We start from the raw sequence: 20536 nt of genomic DNA on the forward strand, positions 1-20536 counted from the left end.
CAGGGCTTAGCATGAGTCCTACGCGTAGTTCGGGCACAATGAGCCATTCTGTCATTTGGGGAATGGTAGGCGCCCTCTCGAAATCACAGTTCCCAGAAGGCTTTCTAAGGAGAGCATTCTCGGGCCTCCTCTGTTAACTCTTTTCTGCATATGTATGGACTGAAATAGTGCTCACAAATCCAGAAAGATTTTCCTAAAAGAGAAGATGTTAGAAACAGCGTTATTAACTATATGTACCGTCAGGAGGCAAGGCAAGTAACACTCGCAGCCCCGTGCTGCCTGCACCAGCATACATTAGGCTCCTGGTGTATGCTCTCTCGTTAATCCTCTTGGGGGCATCTGGCAGATGAGGAATGCTAAGTGGCTTGCCTCCCCTGGTGATTTCCCTGGCAGTCTGCAGAGATCGAGTTGAAGGCAGGAGGTCTCTGTCGAGTCCAGAGGCCCCCACCACACTGTTGCCAAGACTGGTAAAGGGTGGGCTCTCTGAAGGATGTTGCTAAAATGAGTAAAAATAGAAATGTCATCAGGTTGCATAACATGTTTAGATGTGTACTCTATATGTTTTCCCTTTACCAGTATGACTAGAAGACAAACCTGAACAAACGGGGGGGGCGCCTTCTATCCCTTTTGAGTCCCTCTACTTACACCCACTATCCTCACAAAAAAAATAGTAAAAAGTCTTATACCATGGGGATGGGAGGTTATTTTAGAGCTCTCATTAATTGAGGAGGAAAAAGACAAAAAGTTGTTTACCACATTATTCATTAAATCTGACTATAAGAAATAGCTAAATATTCATGATAAATATATAATAGCAGATTTTAAAAATTTTTTATTAAAGTATAATTGGCGAACATTATATTAGTTTCAGGTGCACAGCATAGTGATTCTACATTTTTAACCTTACGATGTGATCACCACAAGGTCTAGTGACCATCTGTCACTGCAAAGTTATCACAATCTTATTGACCTTATTCCCTAAGCTGATACCAGATTTTTTTAAAGCTTAGAAAAAAATTTGGACTGTGAATAGAATCTACACATTGAATCTCTATAGTTAAGTTTTCACGTTCTAGAAAAATATGAATTATACTTGCCCCTGAAAGCATATGGTTTCTGAATCTTAGTGTGAAAAAGGATCAAAATAACACACTTGCTGTTCTTAGAGCCTCTTCACATAGGATAGCAGCCTATTTCAGAGGATTTGGTATAATTTTTGTCTCTTCGTGATTAAAAAGCAAGGTAGTAAACCAATCAGGAGAACCCCCTTCCAAGTGTGGCTTCTACAGTTTGTAACAACCTGTCCTTTCAGTAGGTAGAGACTACTACGTCGTCTGTGGCGGCTGGTTTGGGCATTGTTTGGAGGTGTCAGACTTGGTGGTGAAAGTCTTCCTTAATCAAATTTGGCAGTTTTAAGTTCACCCCTCTTCCCCCAAATACTGCTCTTTTTATGTTCATTTAAGTTGGTGATTCTGGACCCTTTCTATCTGCTTACTGTTTAATTGCATTTAATCTTTTACTCCTCCTTGCAGAATGAATTGGATAATGTCTCAACTCTTCTGGAAGAAGCAGAGAAGAAGGGTATTAAATTTGCTAAGGACGCCTCTAGTCTTGAGTCTCAACTACAAGATACACAGGTATTCTAGGGGGAGTGAGGGACCTTTTATAATAACTACCGTTTCTGTAATCAATAAGTTGGTGAAACGTACTAGCCCCAGAATTGCCTTCTTATCACCTCTTTCAGATTTTATTGCTGTACGTGTATTTGGAGCCATTTTGCATTGTAACCGGCCTTGATACTCGGGAAATCTCTGAGGCTCAGTGTCTCTATACAGAGCCCTTGGTTCCAGAGTCTCACAGGCACTGGGGGCCTAGGAGGGGGCTCCCGCTGGCACCATGGGTGCTGCCTGGGGTGTGGTTCACCACATGGTGTGGTGGCCTATCACACACACGTGTATTGCTGGTCATTTTAAATAAGATTGTTTTGTTGTGGTTGAATTTCATTACACTGCCGTAGGAGAAACAGTCCATTTTGTAAAAAGTTGAAGCTTGCTTACGCTACCTTTTTAAGACTTGTGTCAATCATTTGTTAGGGATGTTTTTAAGTCAAATGGAAGTTAGATTAATGACTCTGATAACATGATAATAATATAGCAATTTTCTTGGAGTTTTACATTTTATTTTTATTAAATTTGCAGACTATATGGATGTGTGTTTCCCAGGGTTCTGGATTAGGTGCTGAGGATACAGGGCAAAAATCTCAGACAAACAAAGTGCAATATGTAGGCACTTGGGGACAAGTTCATAGTAATTAGGGCTTGTGCTGTGACAGGGCACATTCTCGTTAGCGAGCTTAAAGGAGACAAAGGCCAGATCACAGAGCTCTGTATGTACCTTTGAAAATTCTAAGTCTGAATGTAATGGGTAAGACAGGTTTGCATTTACATGTTAGAAAAATTATTCTGGCAGAAACTATAAAGGACAAACAATTGAAGGGTTGCCCAGTAGTGGAGGTAATCCTCGTGAGAAATGTAAATGCCCAGACTAAGGCAGGCGCAGGGGCACGAAGAGGAAGGGATCTAGAAGAGAGATGACGAAGGAAGGCGTCTCGGACCACGCACAGGTCCCCGGCCCGGGCCTGGGTGGGTGGTGCTGCCATTCCTCCTGAATGAGTTTAAAGCAACATTGTGTTAACTTATCATGTCACGTGTGTTTTCGAATCATTTCCGTTTATTTGTATCACTGGGTACTTCTCATGCACTGGAGCTCTCTGTTGTTCATGACTTGTTTTTAATAGACGTGTTTTGCTTGGGTGATTAATGTAACTTAAGTCCTGACCTTCTATCAAAATCAATAGGAGCTTCTTCAGGAGGAGACACGCCAAAAGCTGAACCTGAGCAGTCGGATTCGACAGCTGGAAGAGGAGAAGAACAGTCTTCAAGAGCAGCAGGAGGAGGAGGAAGAGGCCAGGAAGAACCTGGAGAAACAAGTGCTGGCTCTGCAGTCCCAGGTGTGTGTGTCCGCTGAGCTGTGGTGGCCTAGATGTGTGTATTTAGCAGCTAATGTCCCCATCTGCTGCACTGCTTCAGTTCCATTTGGGGCGGTTAATTAGGTTGTCCTAAATCAAACTCGTAATTTATTTGGTACTTGATCATTTATTTTTAAGTGTTTTTTTTTTTCTTTGACCCAGCCAAATGCTGATCCTATGCTAGCCATAATGTTGGAAGCATTTAAAATACAGACATAGGACTGTGTCAACTATGTAAGGTTTTAATCCAATCATTTTATAGGTTATTCGCTAAGAAATTAAGTTAGTCTCAAAGATTAATTTGCTCATAAGTCACATAGTATTGATTTACATTATTTCTTCTCACAAAATATTGAAAACAAGTTTTTTTCTTTTTGCCTCAAATGTGAAAACCAGCTGCGTTCTTTAATACGGATCTTTTTTCTCTTTCCATAAAACCTAGTTGACTGATACCAAGAAGAAAGTAGATGATGACTTGGGAACAATTGAAAGTTTGGAAGAAGCCAAGAAGAAACTGCTTAAAGACGTGGAGGCGTTGAGCCAGCGCCTAGAGGAAAAGGCTCTGGCTTATGACAAGCTGGAGAAGACCAAGAACCGCCTGCAGCAAGAGCTCGATGACCTGATGGTGGACCTGGACCATCAGCGCCAGATCGTCTCCAACTTGGAGAAGAAGCAGAAAAAGTTTGATCAGGTGGGTTGTCTCCCAGACTCCAGGACCAGTGCCGTACGTACATTGTTTCCTCCTTGGCAAAGCTCTCACTTTTATTTTAGTTTAAAATAATATCATCCCATTTCAAAGCAATACACATTTGTAGTAAAATTGGTAAAAGCTGAAAAGCAAAAGGAAGGAAATAAAGAGCACACTCCTGTGGTAGCGTCCTTAGAAATGAGTCACGTGATGAATGAGAAGCGTTCATGTTGCCTCTGAAATTGTTGGTAATGTTGCCCATTGCCGTTCTGTGTAGCTGTTAGCAGAAGAAAAGAACATCTCTGCTCGCTATGCAGAAGAGCGGGACCGAGCCGAAGCGGAGGCCAGAGAGAAAGAAACCAAAGCCCTGTCCCTGGCCCGGGCCCTCGAGGAGGCCCTGGAGGCGAAGGAGGAGTTTGAGAGGCAGAACAAGCAGCTGCGGGCTGACATGGAAGACCTGATGAGCTCCAAGGATGACGTGGGGAAGAATGTGAGTGTCCCTGGGGACCGGGCCCTTCAAAAGGGGCACAGGCAGGTCCTTAGGAGCGCCTGAAGGACCTGGGCGTGCCTAGCCGCACAGAGCAGTAGTCTAGGGATGTCTTAGCTTGTGTATAAATATGGGATTAAAGTCTCCTGGGATAAACTCAGATTTTCTGCAGTCTGTTCTCGGTGTGGAGTGCTTGTCGCTGCACCTACAGGTGGAGAAGCTTTGTTTCTTGTCGCTTTCCCAGGCCCTCCCTGTCCTAACCTGCATTCTGGCAGGGGACCTTTAAACAAAGGATTTCACTGTTCCTGAGTGACAGGTAGGCACAGGTCCCCTCAGATAGAGGGTAGCAGGATCTGTCTCTACAGAGTGCTGACCTGGAGAGACCTGGACACTGCAGCTCTCTCTGACGTGGGACTTCTCAGTGAGACCCCATTGTTTTCTCTGAAGACTTCACTTGCTTTGGGGATTTCTTCAGTTGGAAATTTCTGTGATACTATTTATCCTTCCCCTGCATACATCTTCCACACGAGTCACAATAGTTTTTATTTATCCTACATACGCCCGTTAGTATGTGATGTGTTGAGATAGTAAGCCCAGGCCAGGAGTCAAAACAGATTCAGGGCTTGGCTTTTCCACCAGCTTCCATTCTAACCAGGAGAAGCCACTTAACCTTTGTAAGCCTAAGTTTTCTTATCTGTCAAATGGACATTATATTTGCCCAATTCCATGAAGCTACTGCAAATGTGCTTTGAAAAACATAGTCCCCTATAAAGTCTTGTTTTCATGGGCTATGTGCTGTCTGGCCACATCCTAAGGGAGGGAAGATGGTCCTACCTTCTTCCTACTGGGTCTCCTACAACCCCGTGCCCAGCGGACCAGCCCCATGGACATGAAGAAGCCACCTAGAGTAGAAATGGCTATGATTACATAGTAAAATGTAGAGAGAGAACTCCACAGTTGATTCCGTTTTCTTGTTCCATATTAGTATTTTCTAGAATAATTGAGTCACACAGTTATTCCACAAACATTTCCTTTGTGCCTATGAAGTGCCAGACAGTGCTAAGAGACAGGGGCCCTTCTCATGTTATAAGTCTTCCCCTACCTGCCCCTGTGACAGCTAACATGGCCATGAACCCCAAAGGGATACATAATGGCACCTACGCATGCCTGTCTGAAGGGTTGTCTTGGGGATCAAAGGGGACATGAGGCGGAAGCAGTCAGCACAGCCCTAATGTTTATGGTGGGGATCCTTGTCCAGAGAAAGGTCAGGAGTCCTTTTTAACTACCCTCCTTTGCAGGGCTAGCATACCTTAATATATCAATGTTTACACGTGCATTTTCAGTACAAAGGATCTTTTCCACGGCAAGAAGGAATGTACTGTATGTAGTACCTGTTACACAGACAACAAGTAAATGGCCAGTCAGCAGACAAGTTCCTCTGACACTGGTCTTTTCATTGTTTCATTCTGTGGTGTCAGGGTCATCAGAGAATAATGTATTGTTTAAAGAGCACATGTAAACAAGAAGTCAGTACTGTCGTTTAAATGGCATACTCTGAAATGAAGAATAATAGCAGCAGCCATGGGGGGAAAGGGGTTGAAGGACGTAAGTGCTGTCCAGAAGTGGCCCAGGGGTGCCCAGAGCGGCCGACGTGCCATGTGGGGCCTATAAAACAGGAAGACTGCTGTTCTCTGCCAAGGGGCAACTCTCTCTCGATGTTTCCTATGGTTTAGGTTCATGAACTTGAAAAATCCAAACGGGCCCTAGAGCAGCAGGTGGAAGAAATGAGGACCCAGCTGGAAGAGCTGGAAGATGAACTTCAGGCAACAGAAGATGCCAAGCTTCGCCTGGAGGTCAACATGCAGGCCATGAAGGCCCAGTTCGAGAGAGACCTGCAAACCAGAGATGAGCAAAATGAAGAAAAGAAGCGGCTGCTGATTAAACAGGTAGGTCGTAGGAGGTGGGGCCTCCAGAACAAGAACTTGTCATTCTCAAAGCCACGTTTGGGGTCAGTATCCTGTTCATTCACATTAGAACACATTAGCTGGAGTAAAACTGATTTATTTGGTTACTTGATAATTTTATTTTTTACAATTGAATGTACTTGGTTTTGATTTCCTGTTTCTCGGATAATATCATTGCAAGGCCCTCAGTGGAATCTCGAGGGAATATGTAATTAGATTCTTACAAGTATGGGTGAAGGAAAGAATCAAAACACACCTGATGAGGTGATTCAGTGTATTTCTGAAGTTCCGATTACATGCCCTCATTAAACCACTCTTTAAAGTGGTTTACATTTTTACATTTTTTTATTTTAAAAAGTTGCTGGGCACTTAGGATTTGTATTCTTTTCTGAATGTATGTAAAACTTCTGAAAGTTTACTTTAAAATTTATCAGTGGATATTTTGACGCATCCTTGGAGTCCATTGTATCAAGTCTTAGATCTGGGATATGTTTAATTTCATTCCACTAATAAACACTAATATGTTTATTTTCATTCCACTAATATTTACTGTATTAGTCATTTGTTGCTAGATAACAAATTAGCTCAAACTTAATGACTTAAAACAACACTTGTTAACTCACAGAGTTCTGTGGGTCAGGAATTCTGAACTGACTCAGCGCCACATCACCCGAAGGCCTGGCTGGGGCTGGAGGATCTTTGTTCAGCTGGCTCCCCGCCACGGGGCTGGCCCGAGACCTCAGCACCTTGCCACGTGGGTCTCTCCACAGGCTGCCGGAGTGTCCCTGGAAGAAACTTCCCCAAGAAATTGTCCCATGTCTTCAATTTTGTTGCATCACCTAGAATATGAGCTTGAGATCAGGGACTCTGCCTTCTTAGGGACCCTTGGAATAGTGGAAATTGTGTGTCCTGGGTATTGTTTTTAAAGATCTATCTGAACAAAATTCAGCTACTGTGGTTTTCTGTTAATAATAACTGCTGTGTAGCAGAGAGCACCTGTGCAGAGTGACCAGAGCCCTTATATGATGACAGGCTGCCTGACCAGGCATATCCCCATTGTCGTCTGTTAGGTGAGGGAGCTCGAGGCAGAGCTAGAGGATGAGCGGAAACAGCGGGCACTTGCTGTTGCTTCAAAGAAGAAAATGGAAATAGACCTGAAGGACCTTGAAGCTCAAATCGAGGCTGCAAACAAAGCGAGGGATGAAGTAATCAAGCAGCTTCGCAAACTCCAGGTATGTGCAGCCACCATCAGTCTTTGATGGTGTCATCTGGCCCTACTGAGATCAAACACGACAGAAGCTGGGGAGGAAAGCTCGCCATCCTGCCAGGGAGCACAGTGGAGCTGTCACCTTTGGCTGTGTGTTGGGGCAGCAGGCCATAAAGATGGCACGTGTGTACCTCCAGTGTCTACAGGATGTGCTTGGCTCCACTTAGCGAGTCTCGGACAGGTGGGGCATCTGCCAATAGGAACATGCTCTTCGGGCTCTAAACAGCTACCGGTGATGCTGAACTAACATGGCCATTGAGCCACCAGAGGGGAAGGTGATGCTGGTTCTTCCTTTATGCCTGAGCTTTAGTAATCTTTTCAGTCTTACTTAGTCATACCTTTCACTACTCAAATGGCATGCCAGTTTTAACTATCGCAATGACGAAAAGTGATTTCTATAACAACGCAGCATTAGCAGGATGTAATGGGCCCGCACGTTAACAGGCACAGCTTCTCTGCGGGGGATGTTTGTCAGTTACGACAAAAGCTTTAGAAAACTTCCATCCCTTTGACCTTGGTGATTCCACATCTTTAGAATTTATTCTAACAAAATATAAAGATGAGAAGAAATATTTATATACAAAGGTCATAGCTGAAATGTTATTTCTGATAGCAAAAATGGAAATGACCTAAATGTAAGTGGACTGCCAACCATTTAAATGATGGAGATATGTATGTAATGACAGCAGGGCTTAAACGAGTAAAGAAAGGGCCAGTATAGGGCAGTTTAGTTTTTTGCATCTAGACATGTAGATATACATAGAAAAAGGTTGAGAAGGAAAAGTCATCTCTGGATGATAGGTTTATAAGTAACTTACTTGCTTCCTTGTACTTTTTTTAAAAGCTAAATACAAAGGTTTCTATTTTTACTAGCTAATTACAAAGATTTAAGCTTATTACAAAAAAAAAAAATAACATGACTTTATGTAGTAGCTTTATTGAGATATAATTCATATACCATACGACTTATCTATTTAAAGTGTTTTCAGTGTTTTTTTTCTTTAGTAAATTCGGAGGGGTGTGCAACCATCATTATTTAAATTTGGACATTTTGGTTCCCTCTAAAAGAAACCCTATCCCCATTAGCCGTCACTGCACTCTCTCTGCCACATCCAGAACTAATCAACCGCTGATCTACTTTCTGTCTGTATAGACAGGCCTATATGCTGACTATTTGATATAAATGGAATCATACAATCAACACTTAGCATAATGTTTTCAAGGTTCATCCATGTTATAGCATAAATGAGTATTTCCTTCCTTTTTATTACCCAATAATATTTATTCCAATGCATGGGTATTTGTACCACATTTTATTAATCCGTTCATCAGTTGATGGACATTTGGGTTACTTCAACTTTTTGGCTACTATGAATAATGCTGCTACGAACATTCACATATTTGTGTATACATGTGCTTTTAGTTTTCTTCGGTATATACCTAGGAGTGGAATTGCTAGGTTATATGATAACTATTTCATTTTGACAACTGCCAAAACTTTTCAGTGACTGTACCATTTTACATTCCTACCAGCTGTCTATGAGGCGCTCCAATTTCTCTACATCTTCACCAACACTTGCTATTATCCATCTTTTAATTATAGTCATCCCAGTGGGTATGAAGTGGTACCAAATTTGCATTTCCCTAATCACTAATGATTTTGAGCATTTTTTCATGAACTTATTGGCCATTATCTTATTTGGAAAACATGTCTTTCAATCTTCCAGTCATCTTTTTGAGTTGTCTCTAAAAGTTCAGTTGTAACATTTCTGTATATATTCTGAATGTTTCTTATATAAGATACATGATTTCCAAATATTTTCTTCCATTCTCTGGATTGTCTGTTCACTCACTCAATGGTATTGTTTACAGCACAAAAGGTTTTAATTTTGATGGAATCCAGTTTATTTATTTTTTTTTTGTTTCTTGTGCTTTTTAAATTATATATGAAACCACTGCCTCTAATCCAAGGTTGTGAAGATTTATTGCTATGTTTTCTACTAAGAGTTTTATACTTCAGCTCTTTCTTTAAATCCATTTTGAGTTAATTTTTGTTATATGGTTTCATATATAAACCTAACTTCCTTCTTTTGGATATGGATATCCAGTTGTCCCAGAACCATTTGTTAAAAAGACTGTTCCTTCCCCCATTGAATTAATTCTGTTACACTGATCTATATGTCTGTCCTTATGCAACTATCACAGTCTTGATTAGCGTAGCTTTGTAAATTTTGAAATTGGGTAGTGGGATTTCTCCAACTTTGTCAATCTTTTAAAGATTGTTTAGCTATCCAGGTTCCTCACCATTCGATATGACTTTTAGGATCAACTTGCTAATTTCTGGGCGGGGAAAGGGAGGGCCTGTTTGGACTTTGATACTGTGTTGATTCTGTAGATCAATTTGGAAAGTATTGTCATCTTAACAGTAGTAAGAATTCTAGTCCGTGAACACGGCCATCTTTCCATTTATTTAGCTATTTAATTTTTTTCAATGATGTTTTATAGTTTTTTTATGTACAAGTGTTATACTTTAGCTACTTTTATTAAGTATTTTATTCTTTTTGATGCTATTTTAAGTATAAATGCTTTCTTAATTTTTGGAATGTTTATAATAATGTAGAAGTACAATTGATTTTTGTATATTGATCTTGTATCCTGCAACCTTGCTGAACTCATTTATTAGTTCTAAGGGGTTTTTAATGGATTCCTTAAGATTTTCTATGTACAAGATCATATCATCTGCAAATCAAGTTAGTTTTACTTCTTTTCCAATCTGGGTGTCTTGCATTTCTTTTTCTTGGCCTAATTGCTTTGACTAGACTCCACTGCAGTGTTAAACAGAAGTGGCAATGTCAGGCATCTCTGTCTCACTGCTGATATTAGGGGGAAAGCATTCAGTCTTTGAACATTAATATAATAGCTGTCAATTTTTCATTGATGCCCTTTCTTGGAGTTGAGGAAGTTCCCTTCCATTTGGCTTATTGAGTATTTTTATAATGAAAGGGAATTAGATTTTGTCAAATGCTTCTTATAAATTTTGACATGATCATATGGTTATATTCCTCTTTTGTTGTCAAAACAACCTTGCATTCCTCAAATAAATCCCACTTGCATGGTGGGATATAATGGCATATAAATATACATGGTATATAAGTTTTTGTATGTTGATGAATTCAGTTTGCTATTTTGTTGAGGATTTTTATATATATGATGTATTGATCTGAATGTTTTCTTGTGATATCTTTGTCACTTCCATGTGCTTTTATATTTACAATTACCTGTATATTACTTTAATAATCTGGAAAAATATATGTGTTTAAAAACAATGAATGAAAACTACCCCAAAACCTTCTTCCTGTTTATCCTTAGGCTCAGATGAAGGATTACCAGCGTGAATTAGAAGAAGCTCGTGCATCCCGGGATGAGATTTTTGCTCAATCCAAAGAGAGTGAAAAGAAATTAAAGAGTCTGGAAGCAGAAATCCTTCAATTGCAGGAGGTTTGTTTACTTACTCATCCATTTGTTCAACAAATATTTGCCCTGGCAATTTCTCCAAGATTACATACACACACACACACACACACATACACATTTAATCTATCTTAATATTTTTGTAGCCTAGTGTAATTAATTTCACTACCCATTTTTTATGTTACTGGACCATCTTATTGCTTCAGTTCGACAAAGTGGTCACACTTTGTTCATGTATATTCATCGTTTTACACAGAATCATTATTTGTGTGACACTGAAAAGGAGAGAACTGTGTTTCATTGAATCCCTAAGTGAATCATTTTGTAATCCAACAATTCTTTCATTTATCTCTTTTGTAAGTTCTCATGAAGAAGGATTGATGAAGGGTTATATATAGAGTATGGGATTGATTACATCAATGTTAGGCACACTTGAATACATACATTTCTGTTTATTTTTAAAAGCTTTATTGAGGTAAAATTGACATACAAAGAACTGCACATATGTAATGTGTACATAAATTTCTATATAAATAAAGGATGATCAAATTTATTTAAACCTAGAAAGAGCCACTTAAGTTGAAATGTTATCAGTTAGTATGAAAAATACTCCCAATACAAACACCTAGAAATGCTGGGTACAAATGTTACCAAAGAATTATAAATGCAGGGTTGAGCCTGCAAGAAAGAAAGGGAACTCAACTCCTAGTGTCAGTAATGAAGAAGGAACTGACAACCAGATGAGTAAACACTGAGCAGATCCTGAGATTACCCTGACAGCCTACTTTTGGTTTTGATCCTTCTTTGTTTACTATTTAATTAATTTTTGCTCTTACCTTTATTTCCTTTGCATGTTTTTCTTTTTCTGACTTTTTGAGATGGATGGTCATTAATTTTCAAGCTTTCCTCTTGTCTAATACATTCATAGAACACTCTAAATTCCCCTCAGAGTACTGTTTTCACTATATCCTATCTGTTGTCATTTAAATTCTAAATTTTTCTAATTTTTGTGATGGTTTCTTCTGTATCCCGTGAATAATCTAAAAGTGTGATTTAAATTTCCAAATGTGTGACTTTTTTTTTTCTTGGTTGATTTCTAGTTTTATTGCATTATGATTAGAGAATATTGAGAGTCGAACAACTCTAGGGCCTAGAATATTGTCAGTCTTTATAAATATTCCACGTATGCTTCAAAAGAACGTGTGTTTGTCAATGAAGTAGAAGGTTGAAGATCTATGTAGTTCATCGTGGAGGTGATCAGTGAGATCCACAAAGGTGATGAGGCCCTGGGAGCCGCCTCCTGGAAAGCTCCTGGGGCATTACCTAAGTATCCAAGCACCCTGCAACCCAGCACTCCAGTTTTTCCAGAAACCTGAAAGTGTTTATCTTAAACCTTCAGACAAGGGATCATTGCATTAGGGAGAAGAGACTGATCTGGAAAGCTAGCCCTGCCCTTCCCTCTATTTCTCTATTTTCCTTACCTCAGACACCTTTGTTCATCCAGCTTATGGGCCCTAGGGGCCTCTCCTCTTTCCCATGGGTCCCTCAGCCTGCCTGCAGCACACCCAGCCGTGGACAGGAAGGGCCCTTGCTGAGCCCAGGAGAAATAACAGCAAGAAGTCAGATGTTAGAGCAAAGGCATACAGTGGTTCGTTAGTCAGAGGCCCAGAGTATTCTGCCTGCTGCCATCACATCCTGGACTTGGGCCCTGCCCCGGGTATTAGGATTCTGTTTGCTAGAACCCAGGCCTTCGGAGGGCCTGCATCCTGCACTAATTTAAGAGGCAGGTGCATGCGCAGAGCACACAGACAAACTCCTTTTATGCAGCCTTGCTCCTCAAGCAGCTGAAGTTGTACTCTTGCCAAATATGGCCTCTTTTGGAAGGGACAGCTGGTGGGAGGAGGCCCTGGACAGGGAGGGAGTCAGAACCCTGAGTTTCTGCTATTGACAGACCTTGAGACTTTGGGCAAGTCACTTCATCCATGTGGGCCTCAGTTTCCTCATCCATAAAATAAGGGAGATGGTGCCGCTCTCAAATTCTGAGAATATGATCTTAGTCTTTACCCAGTTGGGCTGAGAAATGCACCCTGACTCCTGCCTGTGAAAAAGCAGCCTTCAGGCAGTTTTTCCTCCAGAGGGCTGGCAGGCACAGGGCTGTCCCTTGGCCTGCTCAGTTCTCTGAGAGCCCCCTGCAGAGCCACCTGACGGGCCAGGGCCCCCATCTCCTTCAGAAGGAGGCCCTGCTCACCACTGAGGCCCAGCTCTGTGAGCCTGAGGTCACACTCCACCCACCTTCTCTCCGTGGGAGCTGTGATCTTCACTGTATGCACAGCTACCTTAGTTCCGGCACCTGATACGACTCACTAGTCTGTCAAGCTAATGTACTCGACCTCTAAACTGCAGTACTTGTATGTGATGGATACTTCAAGTGCATGAACTGGTATAGTTTTGGGTTTGCATGAAGCTTGTTTATGATAAAGCTCAGTTTATGATAAAGAAACGCCAGCTTTCTAAGGAGGGCAGGAATATAGCTCCTGCTTAAATTAGAAGGGGTAGCCAAGCCCTTACAGGGACCAAGACTTCCCTCTGGGACATTTCTGTGTAAGGATGTTGACATGTCACATCACCCGACTGACCTGCACCCAAACAGCTTTTCTTCAGCAAACCTGCCAGCTTCGTTTCTCAGCTCTAGCTGCCACTGGAGGCACACAGGGAGCAAGGTGGCTCGAGCCTACAGGCATTGTCAGAATGCACATTTGAGGAAAACCGTTAACTGCCAGAGCTTAAATCACGGTCTGCACTCATTTAGGAACTTGCCTCATCTGAGCGAGCCCGCCGACACGCCGAGCAGGAGAGAGATGAGCTGGCTGATGAGATCGCCAACAGCGCCTCTGGCAAGTGAGTCTCCCGGCAGCTGGTGGGAGGGGCTGGCATCGAGAAGTCAGGGGCGGCCCCTCCGGCCCTCCTGGGCACCTGTGGTCCACTCCCCTTGGGCTGCCTGCTGCACTGAGAAGGCCGTGGGTGTGTGGCACGTAGGAGTTAGGAGTTGGTCTGCTCGTCTGTTCTAAGTCTGGAAAGATGAGCACAAGAGGCTGAGCTGCAGGACCCGGGCATGACACACCTTCTGCCAGCCATGCCCACAGCAGGTGTGAAGGAAACACGCTCAGAACTAAGCTCGTTTCCAGACGGCACGGCCTTGCAGTGCGAGACTTCACTGTCAAGTCCGTTAGGTTTGGCAAGTACATTCCTTACACTTACATTTCTCTGAAGGCATTTTTTATTAAAAGTCATCCTTTTTCCCAATTAAGTTGCTTTCTCCATTTACTGAGGGTTCACCACGGTCGTTTTCTAGCCTGCCGTGATGCGGAGTTGGCATTTTATCTCATGCACTGGAAAACCAGTGGTAGAAGCTAGGGAATGCCAGGACTTTTTTGTACTTTGGAAAGCTGAGCTGTCTGTGGAGAACAGATGGAGAGGCCGCAGGGAGGCAAGCTGGAAGTCCCCCACGGTGGCCCAGGAACGACATGTCGGGGCCTGGAGGAGGCTGGCAGGCATGGGGGGTGGGTGGTGCGCTTGGAAGTGTGGTCAACAGGACCTGACCGGCTGGGCGATGGGTAAAGGGGACAGACAGCAGAGGGTGGGTGGAGCGCTCCCTGGGTCTCCCCCGTGTGTGGAGCCCATACTGAGCAGTCACCTCCTGCCCCACGCTCCCCCAGGTCCGCGCTGCTGGATGAGAAGCGGCGCCTGGAGGCCCGAATCGCACAGCTGGAGGAGGAGCTGGAAGAGGAGCAGAGCAACATGGAACTGCTCAACGACCGCTTCCGCAAGACCACGCTGCAGGTGGCCCACACGGTGGCCGTCACCCGGGGAGGGCTGCGCCGCCCTTCTGCACGACAGGCTAACCCCATCTCTCCTCCAGGTGGACACGCTGAACGCAGAGCTGGCGGCCGAGCGCAGCGCTGCCCAGAAGAGCGACAATGCGCGCCAGCAGTTGGAGCGGCAGAACAAGGAGCTGAAGGCCAAGCTGCAGGAGCTGGAGGGTGCTGTCAAGTCCAAGTTCAAGGCCACCATCTCGGCCCTGGAAGCCAAGATTGGGCAGCTGGAGGAGCAGCTTGAGCAGGAAGCCAAGTAAGAGGTTTTTGCTGCAGTAAACCACAAGTTAGAGCATCTCTGCTACAGACCAGGTCCAGGCTCAGCCTCAGCCTATGAGCCAAACGAGACAAAACAGACCCTTGCCCTAGGGAAGTCCCATGGCAGGGAGAAGAGATTACGACCAGGTCACTAGAGTGAGAGAGAGGACGTGAGTCCTCAGGGAAGGCTGGGCTCGCCTGTCAGCTCTTCTGGGACTCAGCTGACCATACTGTGCCCCGTGATTTTCTAGGTGCCGCAGTTTACGTCTCTACCCAAAGTTGATTTCCCACGTTGGTGGCATCACGTGAGATGGTACAATTTGTTGGCAGAGAAGAAATGCAGTGACAAAAATAAAAGCTTTTCTTCTCCCCTGGGAAGTGACTGCTGAACAGTTTCCATTGTTTTAGTAAACCATTCTGAATTTCGGAGGAATCGCCCAATACAGCTTCTGACGGGCGTTTACAAAATTATTAGACCTTCACCTTCACCCTCTTACTGCGGAGCCTGGGGCCCAGAAATGCAGGGCCTGTGCTCGGAGCCCAGCACCCATACTTCCCACTCCGCTCCTTCAACGCCACTGCTCTCAGATTTAACAGTTAAGGGTTTGTTTGTTGTTCGCTGTAATTACCATGACGCGCCCTTTCAGCTAACGCCTTCGCTGTCCAGTTTTGCATAACATTTGTCAAGGAACAAAAGAACTTTTTCTGTTTTTAATGGAGTTCACCAAATCAGTTAGCTCTCCTACAAAAGGGACAATACAATGTAGGCCTGTCTGGAAACGGTGATTTGTTTGACTTCTAACTGAAGTGACAGTGGGAGTTTTGTTTTATTTTCCATGTTAACTGCTAGAGCCCCTAGCATCGTAGTAGGTGGTCAGGTGATTAGAAGGATCACTTAATAAACTGGGTCTTTTTATTTTGTTTTCCAGGCTAAAAAGTTAGGTGATTAGAGTAACTTAAGTTTCTGGCTTCAAAAAGTCTGCAGTCAATATAAGTGACAGGTAGCTTGTATATAACATTTGGTCTTGAGAAGATCACTGAATAAAGTGATTAATATCTGCATGTGAAGGAATAACACACTTTTTCTACCTGCCGGTATTAGAATACATTAAAGGCCATCCGTATTGTGACCAGAGGGAAAAGTTTCTGGGTCATATTAATCAGGATATCTGGTCCGAGAGGTCCTGCAAAGCATCCCACATATGTCATCTTCCAGAGGAAAGGGATTTTTAAAAATATTTTCCCCATTCAAACTATCATTTCAAGAATTACGAAGACTAACGTATTGATCATTGTCACAGGGAACGAGCAGCAGCCAACAAACTGGTCCGACGTACCGAGAAGAAGCTGAAAGAAATCTTCATGCAGGTTGAAGACGAACGTCGACATGCAGATCAGTACAAAGAGCAGGTGAGGGGAAGGGAGAGCACATTGGGAGGGCTCTGCCGTGCCAGGCCCGGACTGAACCGTCAAGGTCCCATGTTTCCTCCACTATAATGCACACTTTGCGACTGCAGGGATTTCTGCCCCGTTGTCAGTTAGCGTCACTCACTGTCCTCTCTTCAATGCCTGGACTACTTCCTAGGCATGCGTAGTTGGCAGCCACTGCATACTGGCGGGATGGAGGGGTGGCTGCAGGATGTTGAACAGAAAGAGAAATACACTGCGTGCGGCACGGCACCCGGACGGTCTTCCTCGTCTGCGTCCAGGCGTTTCAAGGGAATGTTCTGACAGCACTGTGGGCAGGTCTGCAGAGAGGACAGTGTGGGTAGCGGGGCTCTCTCTCCACCTCACTCCTCACTGTGGTGAGACTTGTGCTGCAGACACTGGGAGGGCAGGTAGACGGAGCTGAGGATTCTGTGCCTTTGGCCCAAATCCTGCCCTTTTCTTCCCCTGCTCCCGTCAGGCACCCCGGCCTTCCCTTGCCACCCCACTCTCAGGGCCTAATAGTACTCAGGGCAGTTCTGAGTGGGCGTGAGCTGGACCCGCAGGACACCTGCCAGTCTCTGTATGGCTCAGGAGGGAATGGTCATGTCAGGTCTTCCAGAGTGGTTTGGACTTGAATCAGAATATAACATGTGAAACGCCCATTTTGAAGGAGGTGTAATAATGAATATACCATCTCCTGGGGCTGGAGAGCGTCCACATCGCTGGCTCGTCTGTATTCTGCAGAAATAGCAAATTCCCTTTCACAATCCCATACAGTCAACTCGTGAGGATACTAAACTCCGTCATTTTCTGCAAAAAACTCACAGATGGAAAATAGGGTTCTAAGTTTTTAAAAATTTCCTTTAGCATAGTTCGCTCTGTAGACACTTCCTTTGCTGAGAATAGCAGGCCAAGCAAAAGGCTTTAGACCAGCCTCACACACAGTTTTGTGTGTAAGTGCACATACGCGTGTACGTGTGCTCACATGGCTGACAGGGCAGAGCTGTGCTCACACACTCAGGCTGTGGCAACACTGAATTTGGATTCGTCAGTTTGATATGACTTGGTTTGTGTGACTTCCCCAAGATGGAGAAGGCCAATGCCAGGATGAAGCAGCTGAAACGGCAGCTGGAGGAAGCAGAAGAAGAAGCTACACGTGCCAATGCCTCTCGGCGTAAGCTCCAGCGGGAACTGGATGATGCCACGGAGGCCAACGAGGGCCTGAGCCGTGAGGTCAGCACGCTGAAGAACCGGCTGAGGTGAGCAGCCTAGGCTTGCGTGCGGGGCGCAGCTCACGTCCCTGCCCACGGCCTGCAGAAACAGCCCAGTTTGTAGGCTTAGGGACTGACTCCTCGGAGGTGATTTACTCGGATTCATGTACGGTTACTCATCTGGCTCTTAAATCACTTCCCGTTGATCCATTCAGGATGCCTGACCTTTAGTAGTCCTTGAGGAGAAAAGAGGAACAGGCCATTTACTGGTGGACCATCTGAATACACAGCACAAGGCCTGAGAGTCAGGTCAGGTGTCTGTCCACACTCAGACGTCCACCGGGAGGAAAGGTCCCAGCCTCTGTTAAAAAGCAGGGCAGGAGCTCCTCGCGGGGCCTGGCGCCATCAGCTCTCCTCCCGTTAGACGTGACGCGTACCAGGGCAAGGGCAGACCGTGGGCAAGCTAAAGCCAAACTTCTTTCTCCCCGAGAAGAGGTTAGTACAGGTGTTGACAAACTGTGGCCCATGGCCAAATTCTGACGTGCCCTGCTTTGTACAGCCAGTGAGCTAAGAATGGGTTTTACATTTATAAAGGGTTAGGGAAAAAATTAAAAATAAGAATGTGCAACAGAGACCTCACTGGTCCACAAAGCCTAAATAAAGTACTTACTGCCTGCCCGTTACAGACATGCTGGCCCGAGGTAGCAGGGAGAGCGTCGCCTGAGTCCCTCTCCCTCCTCACTGTTTCTGTCACAGCCAGCCAGCTAGACCAGGCGTCCCCTCCTCTCGTACAGACTGTTGGCCAGGACGGTACCCCGTAGGCGGGGGTGTGGGAGAGGTGGAAAAGCCCAGAGCCTTTCCTGATCGTGCCCACCCACCCCAGGTCCTGTGTCCTGAGGAAGGGGTGGAAGTTTCAAGACTGAACAACTTGACAGCTGCACGATTTTGTGTATTTGCCCACGTGTGTCTTCCTTCTGCTCTCCCCAGGCGAGGCGGCCCAATCAGCTTCTCTTCGAGCCGATCTGGCCGGCGCCAGCTGCACATCGAAGGGGCCTCCCTGGAGCTGTCAGATGATGACACCGAAAGCAAGACCAGTGACGTCAATGAGACGCAGCCGCCCCCGTCAGAGTAGAGTCACAGGAAGCCAGTGGAGGCGACACCGTGGGACACGCAGGAACTCCCCCGGCGCCAGCCCACCTTGGGCCTCCTCCAGATCTAGGAAATTGGCAAGCTACGGGATTCCTTACTGAAAGATCAACTGTGTCTTAAGGCTTTCCAGCCTACACATACTGTATCCTGCTTCTTCAGATTTAGGTACAATTGCTCCCCTTTTTATATATATACACAAAACATGCACATATTAAACAGATTGTTTCATCACTGCATCTATTTTCCATATATTCATCAAGAGACCATTTTATAATACATGTTAAGAAGAGAACCCTTTTTCAAACAAACTCCAGACCCTGTTGCCAGTCGCTGGGTTATTGGGGCGGCCCCGCGGTTGCCCGTTCGCTCTGCATGCTCTCTGTCGTACAGACAGGTAACTTAGCTCTGTGTCCACGTGGCCCCCGACTCCTCGGCCACGTCAAGTCTCTTAGAACATTGTGGAACTAAACTGCACTTGTCTCCCTCATTTCCTTCGAATAATGATCAACACTATCAGTGAGCAAACTGTGAAAGGGGCTTTGGAAAGATTAGGAGGGGTGGGTTGGATTGGGGGCAGCAGCATCCATTTGGGGTTACCATGCCCATCTCCCTCGAGTTGGTGGTGTCCCCGCATCTCTTCATGTGAACTGTCCTTGGCCAGGGCTGGTCTGTGCATAGAAAGGATAGTGGCCATGATGCAGCTGAGGCCCTGGGTGGCAGCAGTCACAGCACGCTGACTTTCGGATGGTGTCCGACGCCTCACTTCAGGAGCGAGCAGCTGCGGCTCCTGAGCACGAGTTACTGGAAGGCCCTGCCTCGCCAGCCAGGCTTTCATTCTGACCTTGCAAATTCAGCCGCTGCTTTGAGCCCAAAATGGGAAGATTGGTTTTGTGTCCGAGACTTGTTCCAAGTTTGTCGATGAGGTTTACAGAACCTCGAGAACAGATGCCATCTGCCTGAATGCTGACATGCCAGTGGATGTGAATCCTTTTTCGTTTTTCCTTCTCCTTTCCCCTTGGACAGTGTTACAGTGAACATTTAGCATTCTGGTTTTGGTTGATAGTTAAGCAAACTGACATTACAGAAAGTGCCTTAGACACTACAGTACTAAGACAATGTTAAATATATTATTTGCCTCTGTAACAATTTAATGTATTAAGTTTTGACTGTGCTTCATATCATGTACCTCTCTAGTCAAAATGGTATTATAAACATTCAGTGACAATGAATCAGTGTTAATTATAAATCCCTGATCCTCTGCAACGTGCTTGAAAACACAAACCTTTTGGGTTAAAAGCTTTAACATCTATTAGGAAGAATTTGTCGTGTGGGTTTGGAATCTTTGGTTTTACCCCTTTATGAATTGAATTGTACTGGCTGTTGACCACCAGACACCTGACTGCAAATATCTTTTCTTGTATTCCCATATTTCTAGACAATGATTTTTGTAAGACAATAAATTTATTCATTATAGATATTTACGCCTCCTGCTCTATTTCCTTGGAGGAAAAAGCACCCGTTAAGAATAAACAGACCTCAATAAACAAGAATAATCATGTGAACATGGAATCTGTCTTCTCACCTTCTGTTCTCGATTTCCCATCTGTGATCTGACTGGAGGTTGGGCGCTACAGACTTCAAATGCTGACAGTCAGGCCCACTTTTTCTGAGGGTGCTGCGCTCCCAGACAGTGTCAGGTGACAGGCTGAGTCT

At 44.5% G+C, this 20536-nt stretch overlaps 1 protein-coding gene across 1 annotated transcript in view; it reads left to right on the top strand.

Annotated features, from left to right (window-relative positions):
• The window catches only part of MYH10 (myosin heavy chain 10), a 127016-nt gene extending 106716 nt beyond the window's left edge, over window positions 1–20300 (top strand). The window contains 13 exon segments of the mRNA XM_033089348.1: window positions 1521–1637; window positions 2858–3010; window positions 3471–3719; window positions 3994–4206; window positions 5937–6149; window positions 7238–7399; window positions 10804–10932; window positions 13715–13803; window positions 14622–14745; window positions 14825–15033; window positions 16337–16445; window positions 17550–17722; window positions 18662–20300. Coding sequence (XP_032945239.1) covers window positions 1521–1637; window positions 2858–3010; window positions 3471–3719; window positions 3994–4206; window positions 5937–6149; window positions 7238–7399; window positions 10804–10932; window positions 13715–13803; window positions 14622–14745; window positions 14825–15033; window positions 16337–16445; window positions 17550–17722; window positions 18662–18806 — 2085 coding nt within the window. The 3' untranslated portion in view covers window positions 18807–20300.
• The last annotated feature ends 236 nt before the right edge of the window (window positions 20301–20536 follow it).

The sequence above is a fragment of the Rhinolophus ferrumequinum genome, chromosome 21 (genome assembly GCF_004115265.2).
Source record: "Rhinolophus ferrumequinum isolate MPI-CBG mRhiFer1 chromosome 21, mRhiFer1_v1.p, whole genome shotgun sequence".
In the NCBI taxonomy this organism is placed as follows: Eukaryota; Metazoa; Chordata; class Mammalia; order Chiroptera; family Rhinolophidae; genus Rhinolophus; species Rhinolophus ferrumequinum.